Source organism: Aotus nancymaae, unplaced genomic scaffold (assembly GCF_030222135.1).
Source record: "Aotus nancymaae isolate 86718 unplaced genomic scaffold, 86718_ANA_hifiasm-v0.15.2.pri h1tg000006l, whole genome shotgun sequence".
In the NCBI taxonomy this organism is placed as follows: domain Eukaryota; kingdom Metazoa; phylum Chordata; class Mammalia; order Primates; family Aotidae; genus Aotus; species Aotus nancymaae.
The window spans coordinates 20,268,634-20,284,618 of NW_026988417.1; the positions used below are offsets into that span (position 1 = coordinate 20,268,634).

At 37.7% G+C, this 15,985-nt stretch overlaps 1 protein-coding gene across 5 annotated transcripts in view; it reads right to left on the bottom strand.

Moving 5' to 3' along the window:
• Positions 1–15,985, bottom strand: part of KCNIP4 (potassium voltage-gated channel interacting protein 4) — a 1,196,254-nt gene that overhangs the window by 316,754 nt on the left and 863,515 nt on the right. The window contains exon 1 of one of the 5 annotated variants that reach the window (XM_064366053.1): positions 6,965–6,981. The exons of the other annotated variants lie outside the window; for them this stretch is intronic. Within the exon in view, the coding sequence (XP_064222123.1) occupies positions 6,965–6,974 (10 nt within the window). The 5' untranslated portion in view covers positions 6,975–6,981. Of the gene's footprint in view, positions 1–6,964; positions 6,982–15,985 lie in introns of those variants that run through there. 5 annotated transcript variants of the gene reach the window in all.

The window sequence follows — 15,985 nt, forward strand, 5'->3', positions numbered from 1 at the left end:
TTTAGGCTGCAAGAGTGATGCAAGTTACAAATATGAAAGAAGTTTGGGCTGCAAGGATAATTGATTCTGACACAAGTTCAGGAGCATTTTAGATTAGCAAAGTACAAGGGATTTCAGCTGTTAGATATTTCATAAAATAACTACACCTCAATACATTGAAATTTAGGAATAAACAGAACATTAGTCAGATTCCATTTCTGCAATATCGTTTGTTGCAACTTTCTGCTTTCTATTTTCCCTTTTCCCATCCTAGTATGCCAAATTATCATCATATGCCCTCCCATCCATGATTCTAACATTTTAGATAAGTAAATTTTCCAAGTGTTTGGAATTGAGGTCTATGCTCATGCACTTTTCCAAGAATTCCAAATTCCTTCAGCTTAATCTTATTATATCTTCTTTTAATATCCCTGAACTAAATGACTTTAATCTAAAATTTGTACATACAACCAAAATGACAAAGGTGCTTTTCATAAATCCCCAAACCTCCTGATATCGTACATAAAATTGTAAATTTTCCCGGAGTTAGATTACATGACCATGGTCAAATCCTCAGAAGCAGCTCCTGCCCCACTGAATTTAAGAAGTTCTATTACTTCCAGACCATTGGTGATGTTACACAAAAGGCATCTGTAATGGCAGCATTTAAGATTTCTAGGAAGTATGCAGAAAAATTTCCTGAAGATAATGGTCATCAAAAGAGTGACCATGGAATATCTTCTTTTGCAAGGCATTCATTATTGAGTAACTCCTTATCTCTTGGTATAATTTTGGCATGAAGTGAAAAGTCTAACCTCTCAGTGTTGTTCCCCCTTCTGTTCCTGCTCTGTCTTTTTTAGGCTTAATAGGGTCATCTATTGACTTGAATCAGAGTCACATTCAAAGCTGTGACCATCATTGACTTGGCACTGTCTGTATCCTGTGTGAGTCTCCAGGAGAGGGGCTAGTGTCTGGGGCTGGAAGAGTTTGGGTTGCTGGTAATTCAGCCATGTGCATGTGCTCATGAGTGTGTGTATAATAAGAGCAAGACAGAGGGGAAGAAGTAGGGAGGGAAGAGAGATGATATAGAGAGAGATCAATCTGAGAGAGAGAGAGAGAGAAAGATATGTATATACTCACACACATATATATAAATATACATATAGCTATATATATAAAACTATAGTTATATACCATATATTTAACTATATATATATTACAGTTTTGCATTTTATATTTAAGTATATGATCTGTTATTAATTTTGTGAAGAGTATAAGGTCTGTCTCTAGATGCTTTTTTTCTTATGAATGTTCATATAAAACTATTTTTTATATGAATGTTCATAGAGTTTTATATAAAACTATAACTATAGTTTTTTATATATATAGCTATATATATATGTATATATAAATCTGAAAGAGAGCTCAATCTGAGAGAAAGATATGTACACACAGACACACACACAAACACATAAATATGAAAGAGAGTGAGAGAGATCAGATCTGATCTCTAATTGTATTCACTTCAGACCTCTCAAATTGCAAAGGGACCAGATAAATATAAATAAGTGAAAAGATTCAGTGGGGTCAATGGAAATCAAGAAGAGGGCAGTCTTGGCAGTTTCTTCTCTATTCTCACTGATTTCATTGATTGGAAAATAGACTAATGTCAATCAGACATATTTTTATGCAAAGCCAAGAATCTGGCTTTTTGTGTGCAATTTTCCAAGGTCTATGGATTAACAACTAATTAAAAACATTTAAAAGAATATAGAGCAAATAGAGGAAATTCTTCTCAGTTTGATAAAAAATGGCTACAGAAAACATATAGCTAACATCATACTTAAGGTAAAAAAAAACCTAGATGCTTTCCAATTAAGGTCAGAAACAAGGCAAGGGTTCCTCTCACCATTTATTTTCAACATTGTGCTAGAAGTGTTAGCTAAGAAAAATAAGACAAAATAGGAAATAAAATGTAAACACTTTGGAAATGAAGAAATAAAACTGTCTTTTTCTCAGATAACATGGTCATCTCTAAAGAATACAAGAGAATTGACAGAAACCACTCCTGGAACTAAGAAGTGATAGTAAGGTTGCAGGATACAATGTTAATATATAAAAGTCAATCACATTTCTATATATTAGCAATGAACATAGAGAATTTGAAACTAAAAGTACAATATCATTACATTAGCATCCAATAAATAAAATACCTAGGTATAAATGTAGCAAGATATGCACAAGATCTATATGAGGAAAACAACCAAACGCCGATGAAGAAAATCAAAGAAGACTAAATAAATGGAGAGCTATTCCATACTCATGGATAGGAATACTCAACATTGTAAAGATGTAAGTTTTACCCAATTTGATGTACAGATTTAATATAATCCCAATCATAATTCCAGCAAGTTATTTTGTAGATATTAACAAAATGATTCTAAAGTTTATATGATGAGGCAAAAGACACAGAATAGCCAACACAATATTGAAGGTGAAGAACAAACTTAGAGAACTGGCACCACTCAACTTCAAGACTTACTATAATTAAGACAATGTGAAGTTGGTTAAAGAATAGACAAGGAGGCTGAGTGCAGTGGCTCACATCTGTAATACTAGCACTTTGGGAGGCTGAGATAGGTGGATCACTTGTGGTCAAAAGATCAAGACCAGCTTGGCCACCATGGTGAAACTTCCTCTCTACTAAAAATACAAAACTTAGCCAGGTGTGGTGGTGGACACCTGTATTCCCAGCTACTCGGGAAGCTGAGGCAGGAGAATCACTTCAGCCCAGGAGGCAGAGGTTACAGTGGGCTGAGATTACACCATTGCACTCCAGTCTGGGTGACAAGAGTGAAACTGTGTCAAAAAGAAAAAAAGAAATGGAACAGAAAAGAGGATGCAAAAATAGTCCCACATAAATTAGTCAACTGGTCTTTTACAAAGGAGCAAAGGTAATGCAATGGAGTTTATAGTTTTTTCAACAACTGCTGCTAGAGGTGCCAGATTCAACAAACCTGAACATATATACATCAAGAATCTAGAGACAGACCTTATACTCTTCACAAAATTAACTAAAAGCAGAACATATACCTAAATATAAAATGCAAAACTGTCAAATTCCTAAGAGATAACATAGAAGAAAACCTAGAAGACCTTGAGTATGGAAATAACTTTTAGACACAATATCAAAGGCATGATCCATGTCAGAAATCATTCATATGCTGGAGTTGATTAAAATTCAAACCATCTTGCTCTGCTAAAGGAAATGTTAAGAAAATGAGAAGACATCATATGTTGGGAGAAAATATTTGTAAAAGATACATCTGACAAAGAATTATTATCCAAATATACAAAAACACTCTTAAAACTCAGAAACTAAGAAAAAACAACTGAATATAAAAACATGTTAAAGACCATAAGAAGCACCTCCCGAAAGAAGACATCCAGATAGCAGATAGCATATGAAAAGATGCTTCCCATCATATGTAATCATGGGAGTGTAAAACAACAAGAAATACAATTAGGAATGTATTTGAATGACCAAAATCCAAAAACTCAAAACACTAAATTCTGGTAAGGATGTGGAACAACAGAAACTCCTATTCATTGCTGTTGGAAATGCAAAATGGTACAGCCAGTTTGTAAAACATTTTGGCAGTTTCTATAAAAACTAAACATACTCTTACCATATGATCCAGCAATTGTACTCCTTGGTATTTATCCAAAGAAGTTAAAAATTATGTCCACATAAAAACCCGCACATAGATATTTATCATAGCTTTATTTATAATTGCTAAAACTGGAAGCAACCAAGATATACCAGGAAACCAAATAACTGGAAGTGCAAAGGTAGTACAAACAGACAATGAACTATTATTCAACACTGAATATAAATGGGCTGCCAAGCCCCAACCAACATGGAGGAAGCTTGAATTCCTATATTTAATTTATTCTCCCTATTACTAAGTGAAAGAAGACAATCTGAAAGGGTTGTATACTATATGCTTCCAACTGTGAGGCATTCTAGAAAAGGAAAAGCTATGGAGACAGTAAAATGATAAGTGGCTACCAGGGGTTGGCAGAAAGGAATAAATAGGTGAAGCACAGAGGATTATTAGGGAAGTAAAAGTACTCTGTATGATATTGTAATGGTGGACACATGTCATTATATATACCTTTGCTCAAACCCCTAGAATGTACAGTATCCAGAATGAACCCTCATATGAACTATGGACTTTGGCGAATTATGATGTGTCAGTGTAGGTTCATCAAGTGTAACAAATGTGCCACTTTGGTGAGGGACGAGAGGCTGTGCCTGTGTTGGGGTAGGGAACATAAGTGATATCTCTGTGTCTTCCTCTTATTTGGCTTTGAATCTAAAAATGCTCTAAAAAGAAGTCTTTCTTAAAAAAAGTACTGAACAAACAAAACATACATTTGTTGATATGGAACCTAGGGGTCCTGAAGTTTGCATACTTTCACCTATTGCTTAATCACCCCACTTATTTTCCTTCACCATATTTATAGCAAATTCGGACTATTCCATATCTACAGAAAATGCCTTGAAACTTCCTGTCTTACAGCTTATTCTTATAAAACCCTCTCAGTTTACAATTCGTTCTCTTGACTGTTCTACTTCCTTACTCTACCATTCCCAGATATCTGCCTCCATGATGCAGCATTTTTTCTTCTAGGATTGTGAAACATATAATCTCTATCATCTGCATGGCAAATTGTCATGTATTTGTCCATTGGGTATTCTTTCTGATGCTGCTGTTGTTATTTTCACATGTTCATGTGTCTCTCTCCTCTCCCTTCATTATTAATTCATGCATTCATTCATTCACCCTACATACACCCATTCTATACTCTGTATCGTTGGGCTTGACATTGAAGATTAGACCACAGGGCAAGACTCTTTCCATACTTCGTAACTCACCATAAATGTACTTCTAATATACATGGACCGATCAAGAAGGCTGTTATAAATCTTTGAGACATGAAACCTTCTGAAGGCTTTTTGTATTGATATGGTGTTATGGACTGAATGTTTGTGTCCCCTCAAAATTTAAATACAGAAGCCCTAAACCCAATGTGATAATATTGGGAAGTGGGGCCTTTGGGAGATAATTAGATTTCAAGGAGGTCATGAAAGTGGATGGAAGTGGGTTCCTCATGATGGGATTAGCTCCCTTATGAGAACAGAACAGAGCAGCCTCTCTCTCAGTCTAAAGTGTGACTTTTACACCATTGGTATTCAGAAATATTTATTGTTTGGTTACTTATTTTTATTTGCAATAAGTTACAACACATTAACAATATATTCCTACATTTCACAACGTGGATGCTGTTGTTGTTGCCACTGAGTATCTATGTGGGAACTAATTGAGAACCAGTAACAATTTGTACACATTGATTTACAAACAAGGAAGAAAAATTGTTTGCATTGATACTGTCCATGTACATTTTTTTCAATTCGAAAGAAACACATATTTCTGTCATAAAGAGATTTTCTATCCCTTTTATTTTCTGAGCTTTATTTCTGAAAGCACTTGCAATAGCTTTGCACAGTTCAGCATTTATGAAGGAAAGTTTTGGTGGTCTAAAACGTAGCTGTAATCTTTTTTTCAAATCTCAGCACAATGCTTTTAAACCTTATTTGATTACCTAAATTCTTTCCCAACAAGTGAATGTGGACTTAAACTCATTTTTCATAGAAAGCATTAACGATTGTTTCTCGTAATCACACTCAGTGAGAGTCAAAAAATAGTGTCTACATGTGAAACAGACTTCTGCAATAAGGTGGAAATTAACTTTAAATTCTTTTTAAATGGCACCAAAATAACACACATTATAGTGGTCATTTTTGAGGTGAGAATTATCTGTTTTCTTAGCTCTTGACAGATTGGACTATGTTTCACAGAAAAATTCTCATGACTTACTACTATGTTTCAGTCCATTGTTCTGAAAGCACAGGATAAGAATTGTAATGATAATGATGAAAATACATGAAGATGTTGAAAACTGAGGTTCCTATAGTCATAGCACATTGATTATCTTTATCTCATTCAACAGCATATTTTAAAATGTCACACTGATTTCCAAACAAGGAAGAAAAATTTAAAGAGTTCAGGCAATGCATGCTAGTTAAACTTATTGTGATAATACATTCATATACATTGAAAATATTGGATAAAGAATTAAAAAAGAGAGAAGAAAAGCATGCCCAGAGATAGTCAGTGCTTGGTTGGTAGATATCGTAAGGCAGAATTCAATGACTCAGGTTGATGATTCCTTAAAGATCTAGAAACAGAAATACCATTTACCCAACAATCCCATTACTGGGTATATACCCAAAGTATTATAAAACATTCTATTATAAAGAAACATGGACATGTATGTTTATTGCAGCACTGTTTACAATCACAAAGACTTGGAACCAACCCAAATGCCCATCAAAAATAGACTGGATAAGGAAATGTGGCACATATACACCGTGGAATACTATGCAGCCATAAAAAAGGATGGGTTTATGTCCTTTGCAAGGGCATGGATGAAGCTGGAAATCATCACTCTCAGCAGACTGACACAGGAACAGAAAACCAAACACCACATGTTCTCACTCATAAGTTGAACAATGAGAACACATGGACACAAGGAGGGGAACATCATACACCAGGGTCTGTCAGAGGGTGGAGGGGGTTGGGGAGGGATAGCAGGGGGTTGGGGGATTGGGGAGAAATACCGTTAGGATAAATATCTAATGTAGATGATGAGGGGATAGATGCAAATACCTATGTAACAAACCTGCACATTCTGCACATGTACCCCAAAACTTAAAGTATAATAAAAAAAAGAGCAAAAAAAGAAAGAAAAACTTATCTAGATCTTTTGGGATTTTTCTCCTCTCTCTGATTGATCAAAATATAACAAGGCAGAAATGAGGGAAGATGCAGTTTTTGTGGCCAATCAGGAAACATACCTGGGGGCATATATGGTGAGTCCAAAGATTAGAGGCCCAGAATAACAGAAAAAGAAGAGATTCAGTAGAAGAAAAAGGACATGTATCATCATTTATCTCTGTTCCATCTCTCCATTTATTCTGCAAGGATGGGCACAAAGGAAGAAAACTGTGCAGGAATTAAAGAGGCAGATCTACAGAGTCACTGAGAGCTCATTGTCCAGAGTTGGATGAAAATGGCTTCCTAGCCCTGCCCCAGTGAACATTACTCGTGTCCACGATCATGTAATTTACCTCTCCTAAACGCCAGTTGTTTCACCTGTAAAATGGGGATAGTTAAGGTACCTAAATCATAGATACTGGAGATATTAAATGTTATAATGCAGAAGAAGAGTATTAAGTACAATGTCTGGCATTTACTAAGCCTCCAGTAGAGTCTAGATATAAGGTTTCTATTACGTTAATAATTAAAAATATATAAGGGATTTTAGCCATTCTTTGATAAGTTTAGTAACCCAAACTTTTTTTCTATAAAAAGCTCTTTTGCTAACAGTGGAGAACTGAAGACATGTACCCTCAGTCACAATGTGTTTGACTCAGCTGTACAGAGCTGTCTTGCCCAAGGACTGATTGTGGTAGAAATCCCTGATTCTTCTGGACATTAAAGATGCTATTGTTTGACTGTGTCCCCACCCAAATATCATCTTGAATTGTAGCTCCCGTAATTCCCACGTGTCATGGGAGAGACCCAGTGGAAGATAATTGAATGATGATAGTGAATAAATGTCATGACATCTGATGGTTTTATAAAGGGGAATTCCCCTGCACACTCTCTCTTGCCTGCTGCCAAATAAGACGTAACTTTGCTCTTCCTTCATGGTCCAGCATGATTGTGAAGCCTCCCCAGCCATGTAAAACTGAGTCCATTAAACCTCTTTTCTTTATAAATCACCCAGTTTCGGGTATGTCCTTATTAGCAATGCAATAACAGACTAATATACAAGATAACTGACACCACAGGACTCCCTGGGGGGTTAAGACTTTGTGGGTCTAAAAATACCAGACTTTTTTCTCTGAGGAATTGTATTTCTGCATTGGCTAAATGCATTCCCAGAGGCTTCGAATAACAACTCTGGCAACTGGTTTGCCCACAAAATTGAGCTGATCCCTCTTCCAGTGACGTTAATCTCTGAACTTCTGGAGAACCTAATCTCGTTGGCTAGCTTCAACTATTCAAATTGTCTTCAGGAAGCGACTGCTTCCTTTCTTTCTCAGGAAGTTACATGGCTTACATTTTCTGCTGCTAGAGAACCCTCAGCCATGGATTCTCTCAGGCCAAAGATGGAAGGCGAAATTACCTGACAGTCTGTTCTAGGACCATTTGGAAAAAAGAGGCATGAGACCCTACCAGAGAAGGAGGGTGCTTGGGGTCCTTAGTCCTGGGGAAGGGAATACCAGGAATTAGGGCCTGATTATTGATCTGGGCCTGCTCCTATTAAGGAAAGTGCATTTATGGGATAGAGGAGAGGGGGGATGATTCACCATATATTAGTTATAGATTCTAGAGATCTAGAAAAATAATCAGAAAACAAAAACTACAAGAGTATGTTTAGCCTAGAAAAATGAAGTTACTCATTAACTTATATGCATCTCTTTTTATTTATCCTTTCAGACACTCAATACAATTAACTAAGAAATTATACAACAAGAAACACTGTGCTGGGGTGAAGCATTGACTAAAACCTGGCCCTTGTCATAAAAAAAAAAACCCTCAGATTTTTGCTTCATTATCTTGCATAACAAAATAAATATATTTTATTATACACATACCAGATACATTTTGTTTGTTCCAACTAATTCTGTCTCATGGGAACAACCTATATCTAAAAAGATTGCAGGTTTGTGTCACAGAAAACTATAAAAATTTTGGTTTGTTATTTTATAGTTATATCTCAGAAGTTCCAGTTTCTTGGTGTTCTTTTCTGGTATTAGAGGTACCTGCTTAAACTTTTACAATGAAGAATAAAAGCATTGGCTAAATGCATTCCCAGAGGCTTTGAATAACAACTCTGTTAACTGGTTTGCCCACAAAATTGAGCTGATTTATAACAGACTTAAAAAATTAAATACATAATATATATTACCAGAATAATAGAATGAGTAAGGAAGATTTTTCAGTAGATAATAACTTGTGGATAAACCCATGATTTTTTTCTCTACACAAAATTAGGGACATAAATTACTGTTTTTTTTTTTTTTAATTGTACTTTAGCTTCTGGAGTACATGTGCAGATCATGCAGGATTGTTGCATAGGTACACACATGGCAATGTGGTTTGCTGCCTCCATCCCCCTGTCACCCACATCTGGCATTTCTCTCCATGTTATCTCTGCCTGACCTCTCCACACTCCTGCTGTCCCTCCCTTGGCCCCCTACAATGGACCCCAGTGTGTGATGTTCCCCTTCCTGTGTCCATGTGTTCTCATTGTTCATCACCCACCTATGAGTGAGAACATGCGGTGTTTGATTTTCTGTTTTCGTGTCAGTTTGCTGAGAATTATGGTTTCCAGATTCATACATGTTCCTACAATGAACACAAACTCATCATTTTTTATGGCTGCATAGTATTCCATGGTGTATATGTGCCACATTTACCCTGTCCAGTCTATCATTGATGGGCATTTGGGTTGGTTCCAGGTCTTTGCTATTGTAAACAGTGCTGCTATGAACATATGTGTGCATGTGTCTTTATCATAGAATGATTTATAATCCTTTGGATATATACCCAGTAATGGGATTGCTGGGTCAAATGGAATTTCTATTTCTAGGTCCTTGAGGAAGCGCCACACTGTCTTCCACAATGGTTGAACTAGTTTACACTCCCACCAACAGTGTAAAAGTGTTCCTGTTTCTCCACATCCTCTCCAGCATCTGTTGTCTCCAGATTTCTTAATGATTGCCATCCTAACTGGCGTGAGGTGGTATCTCAATGAGGTTTTGATTTCCATTTCTCTAATAATCAGTGATGATGAGCATTTTTTCATGCCTGTTGGCCTCATATATGTCCTCTTTTGAAAAGTGTCTATTCATATCCTTTGCCCACTTTGGGATGGGTTTGTTTTTTTCTTGTAAATCTGTTTTAGTTCTTTGTCAATTCTGGATTTTAGCCCTTTGCCAGATGGGTAGATTGCAAAATTTTTTCCCATTCTGTTGGTTGCCGGTTCACTCTAATGATTGTTTCTTTGCTGTACAGAAGCTGTGGAGTGTAATTAGATCCCATTTGTCTATTTTGGCTTTTGTTGCCAATGCTTTTGGTGTTTTAGTCATGAAGTCCTTGCCTATGCCTATGTCCTGAATGGTTTTGCCTAGGTTTTCTTCTAGGGTTTTTATGGTGTTAGGTCTTATGTTTAAGTCTTTAATCCATCTGGAGTTAATTTTAGTGTAAGGTGTCAGAAAGGGGTCCAGTTTCTGCTTTCTGCACATGACTAGCCAGTTTTCCCAACACCTTTTATTAAACAGGGGATCCTTTCCTCATTGCTTGTTTTTGTCAGGTTTGTCAAAGATCAGATGGTTGTAGATGTGTGGTGTTGCCTCCGAGGCCTCTGTTGTGTTCCATTGGTCTATATGTCTGTTTTGGTACCAGTACCATGCTGTTTTGATTACTGTTGCCTTGTAGTATGGTTTGAAATCAGGTAGTGTGATGCCTCTGGCTTTGTTCTTTTTACTTAGAATTGACTTGGCTATGCAGGCTCTCTTTTGGTTCCATATGAAGTTTAAGGTGGTTTTTTCCAGTTCTGTGAAGAAGGCCTTTGGTAGCTTAATGGGGATAGTGTTGAATCTATAACTTACTTTGGGCAGTATGGCCATTTTCACAATATTGATTTTTTCTAACCGTGAGCACGGAATGTTTCTCCATCTGTTTGTGTCCTCTCTTATTTCCTTGAGCAGTGGTTTGTAGTTATTCTTGAAGAGGTCCTTTACATTCTTTGTTAGTTTTATTCCTAGGTATTTTATTCTCTTTGTAGCAATTGTGAATGGGAGTTTGCTCATGATTTGACTGTTAGTCTGTTATTGGTATACAGAAAGGCTTGTGATTTCCACACATTGATTTTGTATCCTGAGACTTTGCTGAAGTTGCTTAGGGAGATTTTGGGCTGAGATGATAGGGTCTTCTAAATATATAATCATATCATCTGCAAATAGAGACAATTTGACTTCCTCCCTTCCTAATTGAATATGCTTTTTTTTTTTCTTGCCTAATTGCTCTGGCTAGAACTTCCAATACTATACTGAATAGGAGTGGTGAGAGAGGGCATCCTTGTCTAGGGCTGGATTTCAAAGGGAATGCTTCCAGTGTTTGCCCATTCAGTATGATATTGGCTGTAGGTTTGTCATAAATAGCTTTTATAGTTTTGAGATATGTTCCTTCAATATCTAGTTTATTGAGAGTTGTTAGCATAAAGGGCTGTGGAATTTTGTCAAAGGCCTTCTCTGCATCTACTGAGGTGATCATGTGGTTTTTGTCATTGGTTCTGTTTATGTGGTGGATTACATTTATAGACTTGTCTATGTTGAACCAGCCTTGCATCCCGGGATGGAGCCTACTTGATTGGCATGGATAAGTTTTTTTGATGTGCTGTTCCAATCAATTTGCCAGTATTTTATTGAAGATTTTTGCATCTGTGTTCATCATGGGTATTGGCCTGAAGTTTTCTTTTTTTGTTGAGTCTCTGCTGGGTTTTGGTATCAGGATGATATTGGTCTTATAAAATGACTTGGGAAGGATTCCCTCTTTTTGTATTGTTTGGAATAGTTTCAGAAGAAATGGTACCAGCTCCTCTTTGTACATCTGATAGAATTCAGCTGTGAACCCATCTGGACCTGGACTTTTTTTGGTTTGTAGGCTGTTAATTGCTGCCTCACCTTCAGCCCTTGTTATTGGTCTATTCAAGGTTTCAACTTCTTCCTCGTTTAGGCTTGGGAGGGTGCAAGTGTCCAGGAATTTATCCATTTCTTCCAGCTTTATTGGTTTATGTGCATAGAGTTGTTTGTAGTAGTTTCTGATTGTAGTTTGTATTTCTGTGGAATCAGTGGTGATATCCCCTTTATCATTTTTTATTGCATCTGTTTGATTCTTCTCTCTTTTCTTTTTTATTAATTTGGCTAGTGGTCTATTTTGTTGATCTTTTAAAAAAAAAACAGCTCCTGGATTTATTGATTTTTTTGAAGGGTTTTTTGTGTCTCTATCTCCTTCAGTTCTGCTCTGGTCTTAGCTCTTTCTTGTCTTCTGCCAGCTTTTGAGTTTTTTGATCTTGCACTTCTAGCTCTTCTAGTTCTTTCAATTTTGATGATAGGGTATTGATTTTAGATCTTTCCTCGCTTCTTATATGGGCATTTATTGCTATAAATTTCCCTCTAGGCATTGTTTTAAATGTGTCCCAGAGATTCTGGTACGTTGTGTCTTCGTTCTCATTGGTTTCAAATAACATCTTTATTTCTGCCCTCATTTCATTGTTTATCCAGTTGACATTCAGGAGCCAGTTGTTCAGTTTCCATGAAGCTGTGTGGCTCTGAGTTAGTTTCTTAATTCTGAGTTCTAATTTGATTGCCCTGTGATCTGAGAGACTGTTTGTTATGATTTCCATTCTTTTGCATTTGCTGAGGAGTGATTTACTTCCAATTATGTGGTCAGTTTTAGAGTAGGTGCCATGCAGTGCTGTGAAGAATGTATATTCTGTGGATTTGGGGTGGAGGTTTCTGTAGATGTCTATTAGGTCCACTTGGTCCAGATCTGAGTTAAAGTCCTAGATATCCTAGTTAATTTTCTGTCTCGTTGATCTGTCTAATATTGACAGTGGTATGTTAAAATATCCTACTATTGTTGTGTGGGAGTGTAAGTCTATTTGTAGGTCATTAAGAACTTGCTTTATGTACTTGGGTGCTCCTGTATTGGGTGTGTATATATTTAGGATCATTAGCTCTTCTTGATGCATTGATCCTTTTACCATTAGGTAATGTCCTTCTTTGTCTCTTTTGATCTTTGTTGGTTTAAAGTCCATTTTATCAGAGACTAGGATTGCAACTGCTGCTTTTTTTTGCTCTCCATTTGTTTGGTAAATCTTCCTTCATCCCTTAATTTTGAGCCTATGTGTGTCCTTGCACATGAGATGGGTTTCCTGAATACAGAACACTGATAGGTCTTGACTTCTTATCCAATTTGCCCAACTGTATCTTTCGATTGGGGCATTTAGCCCATTTACATTTAAGGTTACTATAGTTATGTGTGAATCTGATCCTGCCTTTTTGTTGCTAGCTGGATATTTTGCCCATTAGTTGATGCATTTTTTTCATTGTGTCCATGATCTTTACCATTTGGTATGTTTTTGGAGTGGCTGGTACTGGTTGTTCTTTTCTATGTGTTTCTTTCAGGGGCTCTTGTAAGGCAGGCCTGGTGGTGTTGAAATCTTTCAATAATTGCTTGTCCATAAACGATTTTCTTTCTCCTTCACTTATGAAGCTTAATTTGGCTGGATATGAAATTCAAGGTTGAAAGTTCTTTTCTTTAAGGATGTTTAATATTGGCCCCCACAGTCTCTGGCTTGCAGGGTTTCTGCGGAGAGATCCGCTGTGAGTCTGATGGGCTTCCCTTTGTGGGCAACCCGACCTTTCTCTCTGGCTGCCCTTAGCATTTTTTCCTTCATTTCAACCCTGGTGAATCTGATGATTATGTTCCTTAGGACTGCTCTTCTTGAGGTATATGTTTGTGGTGTTCTCTGTATTTCCTGGACTTGAATCGTGGCCTGGCTTGCTAGGTTGGGGAAGTTCTCCTGGATAATATCCTGAAGACTGTTTTCCAGCTTGGATTCATTCTCTCCATCACATTCAGGTACACCTATCAAATGTAGATTAGGTCTTTTTACATAATCCCATATTTCTTGGAGGCTTTGTTAATTTCTTTTCACTCTTTCTTCTCTATTCTTGCCTTTATGTTTTATTTCTTTGAGTTGATCTTCAATCTCTGATATACTTTCTTCTGCTTGGTCGATTCAGCTATTGAAACTTGTGCATGCTTTGCAAAGTTCTTGTGTTGTGTTTTTCAGCTCCATCAAGTTATTTGTATTCTTCTCTAAGCTGTTTATTCTAGTCAGTTTGTATTCTTCTCTAAGCTGTTTATTCTAGTCAAATGAAGAACCTAGAAAAAAATCTAACCTTTTTTCTAGGTTCTTCGTTTCTCTGCATTGGGTTAGCACATGTTCTTTTAGCTCTGAGAAGTTTGCTATTATCCACCTTCTGAAGCCTGTTTCTGCCAATTCATCAGATTCATTCTCCATCCATCTTTGATCCCTAGCTGGTGAGGATTTGTGATCCTTTGCAGGAGGAGAGGTGTTCTGGTTTTTGGTGTTTTCATCCTTTTTGTACTGGTTTCTTCCCATCTTAGTGGCTTTATCTACCTGTGATCTTTGTAGTTGGTGACTTTCAGATGGGGTCTCTGAGTGGACATCCTTTTTGTTGATGATGAAGTTATTTCTTTCTGTTTTTTTAGTTTTCCTTCTAACAGGCACCTCTGATGCAGGACTGCTGGAGGTCCACTCCAGACCCTGCTTGCCTGGGAATCACTCGCAGGGGCTGCAGAACAGTAAGTGTTGCTGCCAGTTTCCTCTTCTGTTTACTTTGTCCCAGAATAGTACCTGCCAGATGTCAGCCTGAGCTCTCCTTTATGAGGTGTCTCTTTGGGTATACAGGGGTCTGGGAGCTGCTTGAGGAGACAGTCTCTCCCTTATAGGAGCTCAAGTGCTGTGCTGGGAGCTCCATTATTCTGTGCAGAGCTGCTGGGCAGGTACTTTTACGTCTGCTTCAGCAGAAGTCATAACTATCTCTTTTCCCAGGTGCTCTGTCCTAGGAAGGTTGGCTTTATTTAGAAGTTCCTTTCATGCTGCTGCCTTTTTTCATATATGCCCTGCCCTGCACAGAGTAGTCTAGTCACAGTCTGTCAGCAGAGGCATTGCTGAGCTGCTACAGGCTCTGCGCAGCTGCTGTGTGAACTGCCTCAGTAGTGGCGGACTGCCTTGGTAGTGGTGGTCGCCCTTCCCCCAACTGAGCTGGCCTGTCCTGGGTCCAGCTGTACTTGCTGCAAAACTCTCAATCCAGAGCATTTCAGATTGCTTGTTTTGTGGGGGTTTTACCTACCAAGCCAGATCATCGGGCTCCCTGTCTCTGTCCCCTCCATTTCAGTTGAATGGGTGGCTCTGTCTCCCAGGTGTTCCAGGCTCCAGTTGAATTGGCCGCCCAAATTTGTGTGTTTCTGTGCACCAACCTGGCATGCGCTGAAACTGCTGTGCTGAAAACTCGTGGCACTTTTTGGCCCAGGAATCTCCTCATCTGTGAGTAGTGAAAATTTGTTTGGAAATGAGGTGAGCACTCACCCTCTGTGTCGTTCTTGCTGGGAAGTGCACTCCGGAGCTGTTCCTATTCAGCCATCTTGGATCTTCCCCTCACTGTTTTTTTCTATTTTAGAGATGGTTTGTAACAATTTTTTAGAGATGGTTTGTAAAATACAGTGGGCATCAGACTGGATGTTACACAACAGCTTCAGTAAGACATAGAAGGCCATTGCATTGCTCAATTAAAGGGAATGTTTGTTGCAAAGACAATTATCCTTCCAACAAGCACCTGTGCTCTCTTTTCAAGTGCAGAGTAATGCTAGGCAGTGGTTGCCCAGCCAAGAACATCACCTGCTCTTCCTGCATATAAAGGAGTCATGTGACTGGTTTCAGCCAATAGAATGCTCATAAGCAAAAATGGTTAAGAAGCATGGGGACCCTTTCCAAATTCTCTCTCCCCAAATGCAAGCATCTAGCTAAGTATTCAGAGTCCAGAAGAGATTGCTGAAGCAATAGCTGGAAAGGGACTCACTCCTTAAAGACTGTTTGAAAGAAAACTGATCACTAATCGGAGACACCTGTTTAGACTTTACAAACATGCACTATCTCCTTCTATTTGTATATTTCTTTGTTACAGCAGCAAGCATTACCTTAAACTATA